At 28.6% G+C, this 23,495-nt stretch overlaps 1 protein-coding gene across 1 annotated transcript in view; it reads right to left on the reverse strand.

Moving 5' to 3' along the window:
• LOC123303108 overlaps nucleotides 1-21,952 on the reverse strand; it is a 386,779-nt gene extending 364,827 nt beyond the window's left edge. Inside the window, exon 1 of the mRNA XM_044886253.1 lies at nucleotides 21,509-21,952. Coding sequence (XP_044742188.1) covers nucleotides 21,509-21,839 — 331 coding nt within the window. The 5' untranslated portion in view covers nucleotides 21,840-21,952. The remainder of the gene's footprint in view (nucleotides 1-21,508) is intronic.
• Nucleotides 21,953-23,495: the final 1,543 nt, after the last annotated feature.

Genomic DNA, 23,495 nt, shown 5'->3' on the forward strand with positions numbered 1-23,495 from the left:
AAGCGAAGAAAAATTTGCATTTAATGTTTAAAATGATTTATTATTTGCTTTCAATTGACTAATGCTTTTAAATTTTGACATTTAAGCCATATTATTTTATGTTGAGTGACAGTAACCAAATAAGCTATTTAAATTCGACGCAAGATTACCTGGATCAATATGGCATAAATAACAAACAAAAAATCATAAATTTTACCCTAATATATCTACACTCTACTCTATTCCGAGATCATAACGTTGGTATTCCAAGGACTTGCAAATTTCGAGAACCTAACAAAATAACAAAATTTTTTTTTTCATTTATTTTAACAAAATTTTATCACTAAATCGAGAAATTTTTTTACTCAATTTGATTTTCCTTACTTTCCTTATTTGACCAAATTGAAATGCGAACACATGAGCAGCACCAGTTTTCAAATAGAAAAAAATCATCAAAATCGGTTTACCCAGTCGAAAGTTCTGAGGTTCAGAGTAAAAACATTCGAAAGTTCAGAGTAAAAACATTACACTATTCAAATATAACTGTTAAAATGGTTTTAAAACTAGTGTTAACAAGTGAAAACAAACAATTGACTGAGTTAATTGTTAAAATACCATGTATAGACAGTGTTGATGACGCAATCGTTTTTTTGACGACACGTAAGTAAAGAAAGATACCCACTCTTAGATAGCCACACATTCATAACTGATATTCCCATAAATAAAATTTGAACCTAATCTACGCTCTCGTGGGTAAACAATGGTGTTTAAAAGAAATGTTTCAAACAAAAGTAGTTTATTACATTTTTAATTTAAACTTTTGTTCTATCTCTAAAAATTTACAAGACATAATTGACCTGTATTGCTCCATTACGATCTCGGCTTCCCTTTTTACGAACTAAGCACGGTATAAAAGTTTCAGCTTGATATCTCTTTTCGTTTTGTAGTTATCGTGCTTACGGACAAACTGGCGAACAGACGGAAAGATAACCGGAAATGGACTAATAAGGTGATTTTAGGAATACATATTCTAAAATTTTGTTCGTAGCATCAATATATTTAAGCGTTACAAACTTGGGACTAAACTGAATATACTATGACATTTTTCATATATACATGGTATAAAAAGTGTCAATATCAACTTATTCTAACAAAATTCATTATTCCATAATTTATCGATACATACTTGTACAATGACTATCTTAGTTCTTTAATTTCGAGTAATTAAATTTTTTTGGTTACACCTTATACATAAACCAAATACTTGGAAATCCATATGTTACGTCAGTAATAAAGTGCATAAGATGATTGTGTTCGATAATAACGTAATTGAACTTAGTTATCATAAGAGGTAGAAGCTATTCAAATGTGTAGCAAAATACATCAATCCACAGATGGATGATAGGTCAACCAAAACTGTGTGATATATTAATGTCTTACACTTCATATAATATGTACATGATCTTCATTCATCATGGTATTTATTATGAAATGATAATAATAACCATATTTGAACCATAAATTATTACTCATAGAAGGTTCATCTTATTATGTACTTTAAACGAGCAAAGCTATTTCAATCGATACACGTAAATATCTCGTTTTATAGTTAACCTATCAAGAAATAAGTTTTACGGAGGTTGCAGACTTTCATGGGGGACAATTAGAAAGTTGATCCTCATAAAAAAAACTAATAATTTTTGTTTAACACATTTTTCGATAGACGTTATCTTTTGGAGGAAATGAGTTTTAAATATAAATCATTATTGCATTTAATCGAAAGACAATACGCTTAAAGTTTATCAATAATTATAGGTCAAGTTAAATGTTTAAATTTAATTAAAAGTAAGGTACGAGTCTAGTTGTTTACATAGTATTAATTTAACACAGTCAAGGCCCATCAAAATCTAGGTCGCCTCAAATCTTTCCAATAATGGGCTCCTACTGCAAAAGTAATTCTATGTGTGTGAATGTGTTTTTTTGCGGTCGTAGACAAGGAAAACAAAACAACCGATTGCTGTGTTTGCAACCTGTCGCCAATAATATGAATCAGATCGTTTTGTATTGAATTTACGATTGACTTTATCTTTGTGTTAATTGCAAATCTGGTGTACAACGACCTTTCACGATCACTTGTTTTTTGTCATCGAAAAATAGTTTTGAAAACGCATAATTTTTTTTACTATACACACACCATCTGCACAAGTTTGGCAGTAAATATTATACATTTTTCTCTATTATCAACGTTAAAATCTTAAGCACCTGATAATAAACCACAAACAAACCAAAACAATCAATATTCGACTCGACAGTATAAAAACAATAAGACGAAAATTATATTGCTACTAATCGTGATAAATTATGGAGACCAACTCACAACTAATCAATCAAACTTGTAGTGTAGGTGTATTTAAATGAATAAGAAACGAAGCTACTTCGATAAATACTTCTTGTACTTGAAATAATATGTATTGAAGCCATACATATAACTTACATGATTGTCTTGATGATAATTTTAATTAATAATATAAATTATATTCATATCATTTATCACTCAATGATTTATTGGTAATCAGCATTACAATAACAATTTAATGTAATGCGTATACCAACCATATCGTACCTATCACTTGACCATACACAGATAGGTAAATGTATAAGGAAGGGTCTACATAACCAGCACCGATCACAATTATTATTTTCCTAATATTATTTTAAATATTATTTACAAACTCGTTTCCTGTCTCTTGATTCCTTTTAAATTGCCATAAATCTAAACTTTAAAATATTTTAATGGTTCCACTTAAAATAGACATTGAAAATAAAAATTAAAATAATGACATCCTCATCCCGAAGTTGGCCCTTTCATATTGAAATAAAGTAAAAATACTTTACTCAAACAATTTCCTAACGATTGGAAACAAGTGCAGCTAAATATTTGTATTTACAATAGAATTGGATTGAATTTAAAATATGAATTCATTGATACACAATCACTGAAGTTAAAAAAATCATTACTTCTATGAAAGAGTTTGATTTTAGTTTAAAGTCATGCATTTTATCGATAGAAAATAAAATTTTACTTATTTGGATAATATAATCGTGTAAATAAAGCGAATCGATGAATTAAAACAAAATTTCGTTGCGTTTTCTTTAAAAAGAGTATTTGGTTATTATAATCGCATATCTATCATGTCTAGTCCATATGTGATTGAGGCAACTTCATGAACATTGTTGTTACCAGTTAACAGAAAGTTTGAAATAAACGTATTGATTTTTATAAGATTTACTAAAACAAGGCAAATCCGACTTGAAGAAATCTTTTTTTTTTTTAAATAAACCTATTAGCATGTATAAACCTTTTACCTGACAATCACATCAGTATTTTGTCATGATATTTATAAGTGGTAGAACCAATCAAAAAAAGATTGTTTAAAATTATGTTGCATTTCAAAAGAACAATATTTGAAATTTTTTTGACAGTATATTACTTTCATACAAATATCTCATGCGTTTGCGTCAACTTCACCACTCAACCCCGTACGGTAGTTGTATCACAATTGCTGCTCTTTTCTCCATATATGATCTCGCGATGACGTTCAGACACCTTCATATCCTTTCGACTCATTTTCTTTTTTAGTTTGTAGTACATCCCATAAATGTATACGGACTAAACAATTTAAATTAGGTAATACATAGAACATACCTTGAATGTCCTTCATACACTTTGTATAATAAGATCTTAACACATTGTTGTATCATACAAATATGATAGTTATACAATGACATTAAGATTGTATAATATGATATGATTAACTAAATATTTAATTAACTGTAGCAGGTATTTTGTGATTGTAATCATATCAAAGATATTCAAATTGATCACCTTGATCATATTGAATTAGTTATTATCAAAGCGGAGCGCTTCAAAGCGTAATAATTTAGAATTTTTTGGTCGAAGGCCTTACAAAAAGGTGATTTAAATGATTATTTAAAATAAGATAAGGCGATTATCTAATTCAAGTATTTGCAGCTTCATACTTTTTGCATCTTTTGTCAAATAAATGTATTTCGCTATTTAACATTTTAGAAAGTTTCAATCGAAATTCTTCATTTTTCTAAAAGATTGTTTTCTATAAGACTGTGTTTGAAGAACAATACACAGAATTTTTTACAAAAAAAATTTCCTAGTAACTTCTCGATGGTGAACGTGCAATTTGTTTCTCTCATTAGAACATCCTGATAAAATATATACTAGAAACTATACCAGAAACAACATATTAGAAATTATACTTAGACGGGGAATACAATATTTCGATATTAATTAACTTAGTTATCAAAATATCAAAACTTTGTCAATTATGGTCTATAATGCTTTTTTAATGTACACTTTGAGAAGGAGAATAGTTCAACATTTTAAGGTAAGTATCAACATGTATATAAGAGTCAACATGAAATTTTTGTCGGAGAACTACTTAGTGTTCCCCGTGTTCGATTTCGTAATCACACATCAAAAAGGATGCTTTCAATTTATCAAATTTCATAATGTCCTACAGCGAAGCGTGGCAGGGTAAAGTAAAGCTAGTAATACAGTAAAATATGAGCAACAAAATTTTTTCCCGTATATTACGTCCTCCTTTTTTTAGAATTCTTTGCAAAAAGTAAAAAACTGTTGTCCATTTAGTCAGTAGTTATTGAGAAAGCTGCGCCACTTTCCCTCCAAAGTTTAATAATATATTTGTACGATAATATTGTTTTGTTGGGTTTCAGACAACAATCAAGAATATTTGAGAGTAGATTCTTGTACTAACTTTTTACAGGGATTATTTTTTCCTAAAAATAGTTTTATTATCGCGTACTGAATGTAAACGCACAAAATTCTTACAAATTTGGAGGGCGGAAGTACCGCCAATTTGAAAAAAACTGTTACAGCCCATAGCCTCTTAACGGTATGTTTTAATTAAATTTCCTATATTTTTTGTCAATTTTTTTTTATCTTAAAAAAAGTTGCAAGGGGTGGTCGCTGCTTTTGTCACAAACATTAACATTTTTCACATATTTATTGAGTTCTTATCATTACACTAAGGATACCTCTTTTTTCCGGTGGCTGCAACATTAGACGCCTTATAATTTTATCAATATTAATTTTAGAAAGAAAAGTTTATAGTAAAAGTTTTAGAAAATTTGTAGGTTTATAGTAAAAGTTAAGTTATTAGCATTGATTAAACAAATATTAGTAAAGACATCGGTCAAATAATCAATAAGTAAGTAAATCGTCATAGTCGTATTTTACAAAAAACATAGAAAGTTTAATTATTATCTACAATAAGGACAATTACCATCTTTAGTCGCAAGGGCATGGTCACTTCCCCCGCCCATTTAGGTATGGATTTTGAGTATTTACATTCTGTATTTTGGTGCATTATGGACAAGAGTGACGAGCTTTTATCTAACCTGTATTACGGTATAAGTACAAATAACGAAGACTATTTGGTTTAATATTAAAATCATGTTTGGATGGAAGATTTCAAATAAAGGTGATAAGATAAGTGATCCAGTAAATCTTCTACTAATAAAAGGCTTAGTAATTTTCACAGTGGCAAGAGACACATACTGAATGTCGCACCTAATAATATATCTATCTAATAGACCTAGTATTTACACCATAATAATCAGATAATGTATATTTCATAGACATAAGCATTATCATTTCACATTTCTATATAATACAATAGACTGAATACCACCAAACTTATGATGATGAATCTCACTATGTTCTACTGTTTAGGGAGCTGGTGGCTGAAATTTGTATCTGAAGTAAAAAACCAAAGAAATTGTTACTATCTGATTACAACACTATACAAAGTTTGTAATAAACAATCAGTCAAAAATACAAACAAAAATTTCTGTTGAATCATTTTATTATCTCCGTCCCCTGACATAAGTTCTTCCGGCGTATGGCTTTTTGGCAATTTAATATTGATTTCACAGGAATAATTAAAAGCTTCAGCCATCTAAAAATGAATATGAGTTTGAATTTCACACTCAAGGTATTTCGATACTGAAAAAATGAAAATGATCCTAAAATTCACCAATTAATTAATCGTCTTGTTATATATGGATTCTCTTAACAGTTTACGAGAAATTAAGTATCAAAGCCAATGTGTTTACCAAAAAAGGGCAAATTTCTCATAAACCGTACACGGATTCAATATGAATAACTGAAGACATTCAGGTCTTTTGAATACTCAACATACACATAACGGAGAAGAAAAAATAGGCAGGATGGAAAAATTACTGGCAACTACAACAAAATAGAAACAAATTATTTTCTATTTTAGTTCTATTCCTCTCATATTACGGAATTGAAATATTGTGAAAAGAATATGTATGTGTTCCTATGTGGCGCACTAGAGACCAAACGAGTTGATTTGTTTTAACCTTGCAAGTGTTACTGAGGGTATGGCAATAATGAAAATTCAATATGGCGACCACCCGACGCCATATTGAATTATGTCAACTATGTCAAGTGGGGTATCCTTGAATAGCTATAAAATAGACAAATCGATCAACTATGGTAAGTGGGGTATCATTGAACAGGTATTTGAAAATTCTAACTAAAAAGAGTAAAATAACAAAAATTATTTAAAACAAGTGAAAACAAACAATTGATTGAGTTAATTGTTGAAATACCATGCAAGTCAGTGTTGATTTCTTTATCACATTACACATACAAACATGTGACACATACATAACTGATAATCAAGTATAGTACATATTCTAAAATTTCCGCCTAATTGGCGCCCTCACGGGTAAACAGTGATGTTTACGAAAAAATGTTTCAAACAAAAGTTGTTTAATTTTTGATAAGGAACATTACATTTAAACTTTTGTTCTATCTCTAACGGTTTACAAGATGGGTCCTACGGACCCAAGACCCAATTGACCTATGATACTCATTTACGAACTTGAGCTCACTTTTTACATCCTGAGTACGCTGTAAAAATTTCAGCTTGATATCTTTTTTCGTTTTTGAGTTATCGTGTCCACAGACGGACGGACGGACGGACGGACAACCGGAACAGGACTAATTAGGTGATTTTATAAACACCTATGACAAAATTTTTTTCCTAGCATCATTATTTTTAAGCGTTACAAACTTGGGACTAAACTTAATATACTATGTATATTTCATATATACATGGTATAAAATCAAAAAACCCGAGTTAAGTATAAACTGAAAAGAAAAAAACTGTAAAGTCAAGCAGTTTACATAGCGACTTGAACAGTCAGGGCCCATTAAAATATACACCAGCTTAAATTAATATTACAAATAGTGGGTCACGACTGTTAAAGTCGCTATGTAAACTGCTGGACTTGATTTTTTCTTTTCAGTTTATATTATTCGATTTTTTAAATAACTTTTTTTATCAAAAATTTTAGTACGTTTCCATTGAAACAGAATCTTTTTAACCTTTTATTTTGTGATTTTCTTTTTTGTGCGATATTTTATGACTGTTAGGACGAGACAGAATTCAAATCAAATATACCGATAATATTCGCAACCACTTTAATCGACACATTATTCGAATACCTTCATTGCATATAATAGTGATGTTTTAAAATCATATGCCAAAAAACCGCCGGCTCACAAACCATTATATGAATGAATTTACTGTGAAACCATAAACTATTATAGTACGTACCTACCTACATATATTGTCAGTCATAGTGGAATAGAACGGGGAGTTAAGTTATACGTACATTCATATACGTAACCACAAACATAGATTGATTCTAGAGAGGTTTTAGTTTTGATTTCTCACACTGCATTAATCAATTATAATACCATTTTAGAAGTGGTGTAGGTATTCGTATTGAAATAATGAATGAGAATTTATTTGTCTTTCCATGAATACCAAAAATAGATCGAGCGATTTTAATAGAAATTATGGAATAACAGAAGATAGTCTGCCCTTTCGAATACTCTTACGGTATAATGTCCGTTATAGTTAAGTTCATATAAACATGGAGCTATATACGTAAATTATTTGTGACAACATTCCTGTGAATGTATACATTCATCATAAATTTAAATATTGTTGAGTTGTTTTAAAATCTGTAAAAATGTTTTTAAGATATGATTTAAAATGGGTTTAGTCAACAGGTACATTAAATCCATGCAAAAAGTTCTGACTTTGATAGCGAATATTTAGTTACTTTTTCCTAGTTTAAACGGGTGTTTAAATAACCGCAGCCTTTTTTTTAAACGTTTTATCATCAACAGGTCCTATTTCTAATCGTCATATTCATCAAACATAAATAAAAAAATTTAAACGTTTCAAAAGTGACAAAACAAGTGAAAACAAACAGTTGACTTAGTTAATTGAAATACCATGTACAGACTATGGAATGGTTGATTCCGGAATGGTTTGTTTTTTTACGTCTTGACTGATATCGCCCTTTAGGTAAATAGTGATATTTACGAAAAAATTATTTATTTTGTTATAAGGATCATTTTTATACTTAAACTTTTGTTCTATTTCTAACGGTTTACAAGGTGGGTTCAAGACCCAGTCGTATGTTGCTCATTTAGGAATTCGACGTCTCTTTTTACGCCCTTAGCTCGCTTGATATCTTTTTCGTTTTTGAGTTATCGTGTTGATATACAGACGGACAGACAACCGAAAGTGAACTAATCAGGTGATAATACCAAAATTTTGTTCGTAGCATCAATATTTATAAGCGTTACAAACCTGGGAGCTAATTTAGTATACCTTAATATATTTCATATACATGGTATAAAAATCAAAACATTTATGTCCTTTGAATCAAATCATTATTACACACTATAGAACTTGTAGCATTAATATTTAATTCATAGTGTCAGCTATGAAACATAAATCAGAACAAAGAACTCTTCGATGTCCTCGAATAGAATTTAGATACCCATGTAAATTACACATCTTCGTGAATTTTCCATGTATTCAACAAACTATTGTGAAAAAATTTTGTGTTTGTTTTAATATATTTTTTTTACAAGTCTGAATCCCGCCCGTTTCACTGGGCATAAAAGTAAAAAACACCGCTTTATAGCCTCCACCTCTCTTAATGTGCACAGTTTTCAATTTTGTTAAATGTAAAATAGTCATAATTCATTAAAAACCAAGCCATGAATGGTTTGACATTTACTATTTTAAATTTTTACAATATTTTGAACCATAAATTACAGATTTATGTAAAAATTAAAAATAGTAAATGTCAGATTAAATTTAATTTTTTATTATATTTATTTACATATTTTTTAATATATCTTTATAAATTATAGCTCATGTGTTATTCTGAAGTATGAGTTATATTGCTGTACAGTTTCATTAAAAACCATTGACTAGTTTTAGCGTATAAGCGTAACAAACAAACAAACAAACATCCTTACTTTCGCATTTATAATATACTAGCCTGATACCCGCCCGTTTCACTGGACTTAAAAGTAAAAAACACCGCTTTATAGCCTCCACAATAGGCTAACTCAAGAAACAATTTCTAATTTGCTTTAGAAGAGCTTAAAAATTACCCAAATCGCATAAAAATTTACTAAATTGACTTATCAATTTCGTTATTTCAGCATAAATAAATTGTAAATTTTGGAATTTACCGAAATAGTCTAAAATAGACACCATTATTCGGGATTTAATTAGGACTATTAATGGGAATAATGTTTAAAATGTGTACACATATTTTTTTTAATATGTATTTTTATGAATAATAAATATTAAAAAACATTACTGTACGGAAAAAAACAAACGAGTATATAAATAAAAATACCACATTTTTATTTTGTTTTTTTCAATATGGCGAATAAAAACCCAAATAAAATATTTTAAGAAACAAATGAATTACGGTAAAATAAATATGTCAAATTATAATTTATGTTTTTTCATTTTTTAACTTAAAATTTATTATTAACATATATATATTATATATATACATTTATTTCTATAAAGGTTTGTTTTCTCTATTTATTAAGCTGTAATGCAAAATACGAGAATTTTGTCTTTTCAGTTTTGTTCTAAGGCATAAAGCAAAATTTTAAAACGCTTTAGCGACTCAACTATTCGTCACGATTCTGTTACCATACTCTATTTCAAAGAAAGCTTTGTATTAAACAATCTGTAATTACTCATCAGATTTTTATAAAATATGTTCAAAGATATGATTATTAAATAAAGAAAACAAATTAAATCTAAAATAGTCTTTCTAAAGTCCCTTCCATAGTTCCATATTATTAAGTGACACTTATTACGGTCTACTAATGAACTATCGGATATATATCCTATTCTTGCTGGAGTTCCTCAGGGAAGCGTTCTAGCTCTAATCTTATTTATACATTCGATCTGCCAGTGAAAGATGAAAAAATTACTGCTACTTTTGCAGATGATACGGCAATTCTATTATCAGAATCGGATCAAAATGTAGCTTCGGAAAAACTTCAATTGAATCTAAACCAAATTCTGCAATGGTTACATAAGTGGCGGATTCGTGCTACTGAATACAAATAAATCGGTCCAAGTCAACTTACGCAGGGGAATCTAACCACCAGGTACTTTAAATGGCGTCATACTACCACAAAACGAAGATGTCAAATGTCTGGGTATGTATCTGGATAAACATTTAACTTAGCGAAAACATATATAGGCCAAAAGAAAACAATGAAATATTCAATTTAATTAATATTTTTGGCTGCTAAATAGTAACTCTAAATTATCGCTCGAAAATAATTTATTAATTTATAACAGCATTTTGAAACCTATATGGACATATGGAATTCAATTTTGGGGTACTGCAAACGTTAGTAACATCGAGATTTTACAACGTTTTCAATACAAATTGTTGCGTAGGATAAGTGATTCACCATGGTAAATGTCTTTACAGTGGGTGAAGCAATAGTTCGATTTAGTGAAAGAATAGTTTAGAAATGCATCCAAACGTATATGTGCTTAACCTTCTTGACAATAGTGAAACAATAAACAGACTAAATAAACTTAATATTTTAGAACTAAAATATAGATTGATCTGACATTCAGAGATAATTGAACTTAAATAATTTTAGTATATAATTCTTTATTTTTGTGTCTTCCATTGGTGATTTGTCTTCCACAAATCACGATTTTTATCTAGTGATCTCACAGTTCTTATTAGAACTGATAAAAATTAAAATTAGGACGTTAAAAAAAATACGGTCTACTATCATTGGTGTGTGAATGAACAAATTTGGTCAAGAGCTTTTTTGCATTTTTTTTCAGATTATTTGGAGAGTGAAGAGATCTGCAAACAATTATAAAAACACTCTGTATATTTATCCTAATAATAATATGTATCATGCTGTTCTATTAACTATCACTTTTATCAAGAGATAATTTTTACGGTATATATGTCCTTGCACAGGTACATGCTTACTCTATGATAGTTTTATTCTCATACTTTATATAAACCCAATCATACCCTACCATGTAGCTTAAGATAATCTGTACTTTTATTTTGTAAATTTTTATTAAGTAAAACATACTGCAAATTTTTAATTTATTCAGAATAATGTTTTCATGATATTTAAAATTTAAAATGTATTTTAAATGTTTGATTGCGCCAACAGGTTCAATATTCGTTCATCTAACAATCACATAATATTCATTATCTCTACCGTAAAACATATTATATGAAAAGGGATTCAAATTTTCTAGAAAATCATAAAAACAATAATTTTTCAAAACAGTGAAATTAAAACCGACCTATTAAGTCAATCAGAATTTGAATATTTGATAAAATCTTGAAATATGAACAAATATAAAAAAATGAAACAGAAAATATATTAATAAATATATCTTTGGTTTTGTTTGAAAAATAAATATTAATTTTTGAATAATTTTTTTTTTTTTGTGTGTGTGTATGTGTGTATGTGTGTGATAAATTAGAAAACTTTTTACTTTGTGAAGTATGTAAATCACGTGCGAGAGTGTAGGCTATATACACACACAAAAATATGGTATGGGCGTCATACGCAACCTCAATGTACGAATAACGCATAACGCTCACATCAAAATATATTTCGAAAAAAACACTGAATTAAAAATTTTATTCGGAATTCTAGATCGGTAACTCTAAGTCTAATTCATCGTAGCCTAATTTTTTGGGAATCTTTATGCCATATAATATACAAGACGGAATTATTGTATATACTATTCGCTCCGTGCGTGAGTTTCGTTTCCATGGTAACGATTGTATGGATTGCATTTAAGACTGAAATTTAAAATTTAATATTCTTGTCTCACAAATTTAAATAAATAATTATGATAATTTACATTTGAAAAATAATATTTGTTCAATTTAATTTCTTATTTTCACAATTTTTAATGCATTAACTTTAATTAATTCGTGTTTTTCAATAATTTTAATTTGACATTTCTATTACATTAACATGTAAAGAATTGCAAATTAGTCATAACAGCCCCCTTTAACTCCAAAATGGTTCACTTAAAGCGCTGGCATCGATTTTATTGTCCCTACCATGACTACGCACACAACGATGAAAATATAAGATTTCGAAAAGAATTTTAAAATGAACTGCATTTAAAAACTGAAAGCTCTCCAATATAATTTAACAAGTACATAGATATGACCTTTGATCTTAATACACATACAAAAGGGGGTGTTACAAGTTTGACCGCTATGTGTGTGTATCTGTCTGTCTGTTTGTCTGTCTGTGGCATCGTAGCGCCTAAACGGATGAACCGATTTTTTTTTGTTTCGTATGAAATGTAATTTCATGGAGAGTGTTCTTAGCTATCAAGTGAGAGTTTAGAGTTCCATACTCGAAAAAACTAAAAAATTGGCGATGAAATTCAAAATTGCCTTAGTTTGGAAAAGGCTTTAAGAAAAAGGCCTTTTAATGGAGATTTTAATTTAATGGAGAATGTTCTTAGACATGTTTCAAGTGCGAGTTTAAGGTTCAGTACCCAAAAAAATCTGTCGGTTGTTTTTTAAATTTTGTAAATTTCACATGTTTTTACATAATCTAACCTTTAGGTGTACCGAGAATCGAGAAAAGTCAAATTTTTAGGTTCTTTCAATTAAAAAAAATATACCGAACAAGTTATTCGATGTGTCTTCTTAAAGCCTATAGTAACAACCACAAATTTTCCTAGAAAAATGAAAAAAAAAAGTTAAATAGTAGTTTTTTGGAATTTTTGATTTTTAATTCTTATATGTATGTCGTTTAAAAGACAGAATCAGTTAATTCTCACCTTTCGATCCAGATCTAAGGGTAAAACATGGTCATGTTTGCGTACATTGATTATGCACAGCTTAAGGCTAAAAATTGGATTCAAAGGACCATAAACGCCAATATCTGTTGAAAAATTCATCGAATTTTCGAAAGGAAAACATTGTCTCTAGTTTATTAAATAAAGAAAATTTTTATTGTTGTTCTTAATGATACAAGTAAGAATTATAAAATGTTCCTTTAACTTTTAAATTAAATTAAGTCCTGCCTTTTGCTTTGCGAGTCCATGTTGGATCCGCTACTCCTTGGTCGTCCTTTCATCTCGTAGTCTGTTTACCTCGTTACCATCTGGGGGGGGGGTACCATTTCGTTACTAGTCTTGTGAATTTTTTCTTTGGTTTTTTTTCTCTAGTTTATTATATGGAGGTTAAAATATACATATAGGCATGCATATACGGGATGCTATATAAAAAAAAGTTCTTACATTAAATTTAATTCGTACTAGTTTCAGTTTGAATATAAGATGACGGCTAAATTAAAATTTGCACAACGCTCCATAAATATAAGAAGTAGGTACTACCCTAAGTACTAAGTACATACTTATAATATTAATAAAATTTGTCAGGTAAAAAACTTTCTTTATTTTTTTTTATTTGACAAGTAAACAATATGGTTATGTAATACAAATATTTCCTTTTTGAATTTTAAAGTGTGTTTTTCATCATTTTCATCACATTTATATTACTTACATTTTGCTCTTTTTTCAATGTTTTAAATAAAAATTTTATATTTTTAAAAGCATTTTGTGTTGAATATGGGGGGAGAGAGGAGATTGTGAAGTTGGTATTTTATTTACCAATCTCATTTTTCCTTGATATGAAAATAGTGTTTATGGGTACAATGTGATACGTAATACGGACTAAGGTTGTAAGTTTTTGAGTACATGTTTTATATCTTTTCCTTTTATGATGATTGTGTATTCAAATATATGCTTCTTGCATTATTATGCATTGATAATAGTAAAGTTAAAAAGTGTGTATTTCAGGATTTTTGATCTTTAAAGTATGTTAGAGCCGTTGGTATTTTAATTGGAGTTTGATGCAGCAAACGGAGGGAAAAGAAGGAGGGGGCTTTTGTGCGAAAATGATACTCCCTGAATTATATTACACTAGAGTGATACCCACCCGCTTCGCAGGGTTTAAAAGTAAAGATTGATAAAGATTGCTCTCGCTTATCCCCTTTCTATAACACTCGAAATAATGGTAGGATTGTCTTACACAGGTAAAATATATGTATGGTTTTCTATTTTGTTTAATGTATAATAGTCATAATTATTCATTGAGTATATCAGAAAGATGGTGAAATATTTTATATTGACTATTTTTACAGAAATCTGTAATTTATGGTAATGTCAAATGACTACTTTTACATAAATCTGTAATTTATGGCAATGTCAAATTAAAGTAATTAAAAATTTTATTTTTTATTAATATATCTTTATAAATTATATTTCATGTGTTATTCTGAAGTATGAGCTATATTGCTCTACAGTTTCATTAAAAACCATTCGATAGTTTTAGCGTGAGAGCGTAACAAACAAACAAACAAACATGCTTACTTTCGCATTTATAATATATAGAGATAGAGATTTATAAAAAGAAATTGTTAAAAAAAAAAGACATATTGCTGCATATATGTCATTTTATTTATTCTCTTTGCTTGTTGTTAAAAAAAAATTTCCAACATCATAAAAATACATACACCACGATAATAGCTATTTCCGTGGCTAAAAAATAGTGTATTGGAAAAACCCATACCAACAGCCACAATTAAATAATACATAGTTATTTTAAATAAAAATCATGACTCTTGATATTTAGTTTGAATTGAATAGAATTTTGTAATTCGAAGGTACAGCTAATACGCTAGCAACTGAACATCATTTAGAAATTAATTATCTCAACCGATTTCAATTGCTTTGGCAATCCTATTCAATAGATTAACTAAACTAAACGAACTAAAGAGATAAACAAACCACCCTGTAACAAAATAATTGTTGAATTTTCGGTTTCAGGAAAAATTAATCAATTATTTTGTTACAAATATTTTTAATTTATTTTTATTCTTTATTTATCTATATCTTTTTAAGTTTTATTTTATATTGATTTCAGTTTGAAGGATTTAATTCTACTAAATAGGATTGTCAAAGCAGTCAAAATCAATCTAGCTAATTAATTTTTTAATAAATTTAGCTAAAAAATTGTTTACATTGTAAAATTAGAAATGTATTCAATTTTAACACTCATTTTTATCCGGCTAGAAAAATATTTATTAAATTTAATTATTTTCCTTTTAACTATTTAATTTAAACCTTTTTTATTCTGTCAAAAACGCTGGATGACAGCAGGTACATTTTGGTGACGTAATATCGATAAAATCAACAGTCATTCAAAACATTTTGAATCAGAAATTCTCCCATAGCGTAACTCGTACCATAATTTGGTGTTACAACACCAACGCCAACGGTAAAATAAAAATGCTGTTACAAATAAACATATTGAACTCTAAAAAAATGAATTATATTGAAGCCTAAATAAATCATCCGCTTATGAACATAAAAAATAGTACTTTTTAGGTTACAAAACTTAATATAATAGCATCTATTTTATAATGAGTATTTTATTAATACTTTCATTAAATTTTTAAATTTAATAATCTCAATTATTTGTAATTTTATCTGACATATCATTTCACATTGTTTTACATAACCTCTAATCTCGTATAATCCTCCTCTATCTAACTTCATATAATTTTGAATGTATTAAATAATCTTTAATCGTTGACCGGCTACATTGATAAATGCAAACCGTTTATTCAATTTTGTATGTTAAAGTTCAGTCATTATATAAAACCGCTAAACTTGGATCAGCTCTTTTGCATAACGAAACCGTTTTGTCAAACAACTAACGGTTATGTAAAACAGCTTCAATTTCATTTTTTAAGAAATTGTTTCAAGCGTGCTTCGCTACGTGTAAATTCCTGTATAATATGGATTAATTAAAATTCAAGTAAATGGTTAAAAATTTACACGTTTACTAAAAATCCTTAGAACATGCTGTATATAAAAGTAAAAGAATATTATATTTTCAAAGGCGAACCATTTTTTATCCCGGATAAATATCTTAGTTGATTTTATACACACAAGGAGAAAATGAATTTAATTAGTGAAAATTTAACATACTAAAATAAAAATCATCTCTCCCCTATGTATATTGAAAAATAAATAAAAACTTATTAAGTAATTTATTTTTTCATTATTCTTAAATTAGTTTTTTTTCTCTTAATTTCTTTCTCCTGTGTATATTTTAATACACACACAAACTTACACAAAGTCACGCAGGGCTACTGGGGGTATGACAATATCATTACATCGAAGCTTTTATTTCACAAATTGAAAAGGAAATATAATCTTATGTGAACAGCATTTAAGCATCCTGTATAATAAAATATTACATATGCAGATATAATATATTACGCATTATTAGCAAGATCATTCAAGCAAGTAGTTCAATATTACATCTGTGAATAAATTTCTGTCAATTATTAGGTAAATTATTGATTAACAGACGTTGGAAGACAGTCTTGTTATTATGAATAATTTATGATATTTCATAGATCATTCATAATTCACCGATCATTCATCAATGATTTATAAGCTTAGACCAAAAAAGGAGTGCTTATTAATGCAATTTTTCTTGTAACAAAGAATTCATTCAAGTTCGATTTCTTGTAATTTCTTATTAATGTTTCTTATAAATATGTTCCTTAGTATCGTAGAAATACTCCCCTAAAAATTTTGAAAAACTTTAAACATGTTTTTCTTAAAATAAATTATTTTTTCAAACTGGTACCGACCGACCGTTGAAAATGAAAATTTTTTTGTTTCGTTATAAAAGAAGACTGGACAATAAACCACTTAAATGTTAGAAATATGCTCGTCCTTTTTTAATACATTTTTTGTACAGGGGTAAGTTAATTCACCCCAAAAAACCTGGCCGGTTAATTTTTATATTTAGAAAAAAAATATTTTAAAACAAGTGAAAACAAACAATTAACTGAGTTAATTGTTGAAATACAAGGATCCTACGGACCTAAGACCCAATTGACCTATGTTGCTCATTTACGAACTCGACCTCACTTTTTACGTCCTCAGCACGCTATAAAAATTGATACCAGCTTGATATCTCTTTTCGTTTTTGAGTAATCGTGATGACAGACGGACAGACGACAGGCAGACAGACAACTGGGAATGGACTTATTAGGTGATTTTATGAACACCTATACCAAAATTTTGTTCATAGCATCAACATTTTTAAGCGTTACAAACTTGGGACTAAAATTAATTTACTACGTATATTTCATATATATACATAGTATAAAAATATGTGGACTCCGGAACATTGTTGCCCCATTGTAGCCCTATAAATTTTCATTTTCAATACAATAAATGCGCATCTGTACTTGTTTTGCAAATGTTTTTTCTCTTAACAGTTTTACTCTTGCATCAAAAAAACTATATAGAGTATGCTAAAATTTATGATTAAATTAAATGGAAAAATATGGTCTTTAATTAAATTTATTTTAAAGAGATAAAAAACGATGACACATTCCTCTACTATATGTTATCATATCTATAAGAACCTATCACACTCTGTATGAGAAGACAAATAAGAAATTACTCATAATTATTTAAACTAACATTATAAATGAGCTTGAATATAATATTATAAGTATAGAGATATTCAACATCAACTGATTTGACAACAAAAAGCTTTCAACTCTGTTTGATATAGCAGAACGTCTGAACGACGCAATAACGTATGAAAAATTTAAATTATATTCAAAGATTCATGACAACGAACGAACGATTGAATAGTCAGATCGGATGACGTTTTATATAATAAATATATTTAATATTTGTATGAATAGAAATATATACAGAATGTACGAAAAAATTTTTTTTTTAGGTATTGCGAAATATTAGATTTTTCAATTAAGATAAGAGTGCCAAAATGTACCAAATATCAATCATCATCTGAGAAAGAGTGGTTATGTTTTTGGCGCGTATGTAAATTTCTTTATTACCTCGTATCTTCTGAACAATTAAGGTACCGTTATATTCAACTTAAAAATTCAAAGGTTCTTAAATTGGTGTTTGAAAAGAAAATAAATGGCGGATTTGGCACGAAATAGTAAAAAATTATAACCAAATCTATCGAATAGGGTATCAAAATAAAGGAAATTAAACGGATGGTTAGAAAATATAAATAAGTTACATGTTTAAATTTAATTTGGGGTAATAAATTGGTTTAAAAAGTTCTAATATAGTATAATAAGAGAGTTTTTTTGCCGGGACACTAAAAAGTCTAAAATAAAATAAAAAATAAAAAAACCGACTAAAATTAAAAAATGCACATAAAAAACAAAATGAAAATCAACTATAAACAAAGTAAACTCCACTTCGTTTTAACAGACTTTATTTTGAACTAAAAGTTCAATATCGGTATTAAGTTTAGTAGCAGGCGGGACCCTTTAATTAGCTTTCAGTTTATAATTTGCTGTTATACCAAAGTAGAATTTACTTTGTTAATAGTTTATTTTAATTATGTCTTTTTAGTGCATTACTTAATTTCAGTCGGGTTTTTTATTTTTGTTAATTATTTGCTGACAAAGTGTATTATTTTCGTTGAATTCACTTTATTTAAGATCAAATAGTAGTTTTTTTGCCAAAATATATTTTTAACAGCGCAGAAACAAAATAACAAAAATGGAAAATTATTATTAATGTATTTTCCAAATTTTTTGCCAAATATTTAGCAAATTAAAAATAAAAAAAAAAAAAAAAAAAACAATACAATTTTGATTCTTTGGAAACAAAAAAATAACGATTTGTTTCCCGTAGCATTCTTTGAAATGATGACAGAATATATTTTATAATTATTAATAATTTCAGAATAGAAAATTGGCTTAGTTATGTTTTCCATTAAAAAATTAAAATTGAAAACGCAATCATTTTTAGAAAAGAAGATATTTCAATCAATCTGTATTTTTTTCGCCTATTGGCGATTTAATTAATGATTAGCTAATGATGGTAAATAACTACATCATAATTAAAATACATACGGATTATATTTAATAAACCGTTGAAATCTATTAACTGTGGCATATTTGATATTGTATTTCAAATTATTCAATTTATTATTTTTTGTAAGTTAATACATCCAAGCCTATTAATTTAAATAAAAATTTTTTCAATGAATCCCCGAATAATATTTTTCATATTTTTTTATTAATTAAAACAGTGGTTCACTACTTGTGCAACAGTATTATTTTATATATTATGCAATAATTTATACACGATTTATAAAACCTAGACACTTTTGAGAGAAGGCTGAGCTTGCAATGGCGTAATTACTCCGAAAAAGATCAGAGAAATTGGACAAAAGATTTAAATCCGCGAACTTAAAAATTTTTTCGTACATTATTCTCTATTATAGCTTAATCAAACGTTTACAATCATGTTACTATCAGCGTAATTACTATTATCAACTTGTATTTATGCGATAACAAGAGTGATACCCACCCGCTTCGCTGGGTTTTAAAGTAAAGATTGATAAAGATTGCTCCCGCTTATCCCTTTTCTATAACACTCGAAATAATGGTAAGAATGGTTTACACAAGCAAAATATATGTATGGTTTTCTATGTTTTTAAATGTATAATAGTAATTATTCATTGAGTATATCAGAGAAGATGGCCGTGAAATGTTTTATATTGACTATTTTTACAGAAATCTGTAATTTATGGTAATGTCAAATGTCGAATTAAATTTATTTTTTTTAAATATATCTTTATAAATTATAGTTCATGTGTTATTCTGATATATCAGCTATATTGCTGTACAGTTTCATTTAAAAACCATTTGCTAGTTTAAGCGTGAAAGCTTAACAAACAAACAAATATGCTTACTTTCGCATTTATAATATATAGAAATAGAGAAGATAGTGAACAAAAAAAGGCAGACAACTCAGCTGCTGAATATTTTTATGGCTTTCACTTTCGAGTTGATCAAAAATCATTAAATATGCAAATCAATGAAAATTTTCAAAAATTTTATTCTTGGTATTTTCACTAAAAGTAGTTGACCACTTTTTATTAGGGAACCCATTCAGGGATATTTGTTAACATTTTATCATCAATATATAGTATAAAACAAAGTCGCTTCAATTCGTCTGTCTGTCCCTAATCCCTATCTATGCTTAGATCATTAAAACTACACAACAGATTTTAATACGGTTTTTTCTAATAGATAGAGTGATTGAAGAGGGAGGTATAATACATACATTACATAGTAGAGTAAAGGGTTGAAATAGGGGTTGGTTGCTTGCTTCAAAAACTTGCGCATCGATTAAGCTCAAATATTGGCAAGATATACAACCAGCTTCAAGGATTGCATTTATCTACTTTTATCATTCGGGGGGGGGGGGGGGGTAGAAAGATCGAGTTTGAAAGTGGGGATGAAAAATATTAATCAAATATTATCAAATATACTCAAATGAGGTATCAAATAAAAGAACATGAGTGTACATTACAAAACATTACAAAATTATAGTTTGATGCCCAAAAAATGGTGATACTTTTAATATGTGTTTTCACACAAACATTTCATCACTGCTGTAATATTGCTTACATTATTAGAATAATAATGTTATTTATTTGAAAATAGGGGGAGGAACAGAGCGATGTAATGTTTAATTGCAAACTGGAGAGTAACGGAAGTTAAAAATATTTGCACATCAACGCTAAATTCGATTATACGTGTTACGAAAAAAGGCTAACTCTTAAGATTTGGTGCTTAGAATATCGTTTCTCAAATAAATTAAAGTACGAAGAATTGAAAAATCGTTATTATGAATCAAATTTTCCAGAATTATTCAGAAATAATCGTAAAAATAAAATAACTTTTTTTTTTTAAATTTTATTAAATGTGATATTTCCAACGACCAGCATGCTTCTTTTGTGGATGTAATAAACTAGATTTAATAATAAAGATGCTGTAACATCCTGTAAGCAAAAATATAGCATATCCTGGCAACGTCATGATAATATTATATTGTATATATAAGTAATGGAAAATAGTTAAAATGTATTTGACATGTGGATAGGTACATTAATCATTTGTGAGGTTACTTACCGCAACATATTATATAAATTGTCAATAGAGTGTGCTGACTGTGACAGTACGGGTGATGATGATAATGATGATGATGATAATGTGTACCAGTACTACCAATACCATCACTGCTATCACTACTACTAGTATTATCATTATTATCCCCCCTGCTACCACCCCCACTACCATTACCAACAACACTATTATTGGTTGTCATCATATATTGGTGATGACGATAATGTGAACTACGTCGACGTAGACGACTGATCATCATCGACGAACCACAAACATTATTATTACTCTTAGTATTATTATTACTAGTAGCGGTAGTTCTTTGTCGTAATAATAACATTGTCGTAAGAATTCCTTCACAACACACACATATACATGTAGAACACACACTAATAAATAATAACTATTGGAATTACAACTTGAAGTTTTGATATGTTTTTCCGGTACTTTCTAGTCTACTTGAACCATATATATTTTATATATTTTTCGACACCACACTTTTTTTACATTCGATGATTCAGTTTTAGTAGAGTCAGTAACTATTGGAATTAATTCTTTTTATTGGTTTGATGTTTTTTTTTTTTTTATTCAATGTTGGTAACACTACTACCTATATTTTTTGTCATTATTAGAATTTATTTGTTTTTTTTTTTAGGCGATGTAATTTTTTTCACATATTGCGTTTGTATATTTTATGTTGTTTAACTGCAGTTTATTGTTTTTCATTCATTTTGTGTATTTTGGCTGCTGAAAAAAATTGGAAAAATAAAATTGATTAAAATTTATTTTCGATAAATAGACATTAATTATATTATGAATGTAAATATAAAAATATGTGCAGTATGTTTTTCAATTAGATATTTACAATACAGTTTTTCATAATATGTTGGTTGTTACATGACGATATCCTCAAGCTATTTTGTTATGTTGATTGAAAAATGAAAAATAAAAAACAAAGAGCGAGATCCGCTAAATTGACGTCGTATATTTTACTCTTCACGAGATTAAAAGTATCAATCGATGGGATTGGGAATAACAATAATTTTTAACTTCCCTGAGGGATAGTTATTGTAATGGGTCCGATTTTGCAAATTGAAAATTAAGATATATCTCCACGTTTCAAGGCCTTTAGAGTCGAATAGTATGGTTTAGAGTTAAATAGTATACGAATAAAAGGATGACCGTGTTCGCATATCTCGAAAACAAATGATGATATTGACATGGGACCAATTTCATTTAACGCAAATTATGTAACTTAGACCTGATAAGGTTTTGAGCAAAATCGGTCAAGCCGTTTTTTGTACCGAATGAATAATTATATAATTGTCACTATTATCACTTATCATTTATATAGTTTTAACGTCATGGGGACTAACCCGCTGGGGTTGCAAGGGGCGAAGCTCCTGAGGGATGCAGGAGACGAAGGCCCCGCTGTGGGGTCACGCAAAAATGAAAAAAAAAATTACAAAAAAAATTATAAATATTAAAACATAGTATGTTTTTTTATCCTTTCCACTGGGAAGTTAGTCGTGTGGACCTTTCGGGTCGCACCTACACCGCTTTGTCATTTTTTAATATTTCAATAACTGATTATGTCTCTGACTGATTATCAAAAATGGCGACAAAAAGAATTATGGAATAATTTCTTGTCAGTAGAACCTCCAAATCAAGAATGTATGTTCATAGAATCGACAAGCCCATCTGGTTAATTCGTCAGTCTCGCTTATTGTATTGAAAACATGTTTTCAATCACTTAAACAGCCTGATGCGCAATACAAAGTACGCAACAATCGATGAGTAATAATTCAGCAACAGGCGCTTATAGTTTATCAGGCAATCTAAGTGATTAAAAACATGTTTTCAATACAATAAGCAAGACTGACGAAGTGGCCAGTTCGGCTTGTTCATTTGGTCGGTTGACCAATCATACGATGTGTGAGTTACTCTGACCAATCAGAGTTGAGGTTTTATGAGCTTACGGTTTACTGCCTGTGCT

The sequence above is a fragment of the Chrysoperla carnea genome, chromosome 1 (genome assembly GCF_905475395.1).
Source record: "Chrysoperla carnea chromosome 1, inChrCarn1.1, whole genome shotgun sequence".
Classification (NCBI taxonomy): Eukaryota; Metazoa; Arthropoda; class Insecta; order Neuroptera; family Chrysopidae; genus Chrysoperla; species Chrysoperla carnea.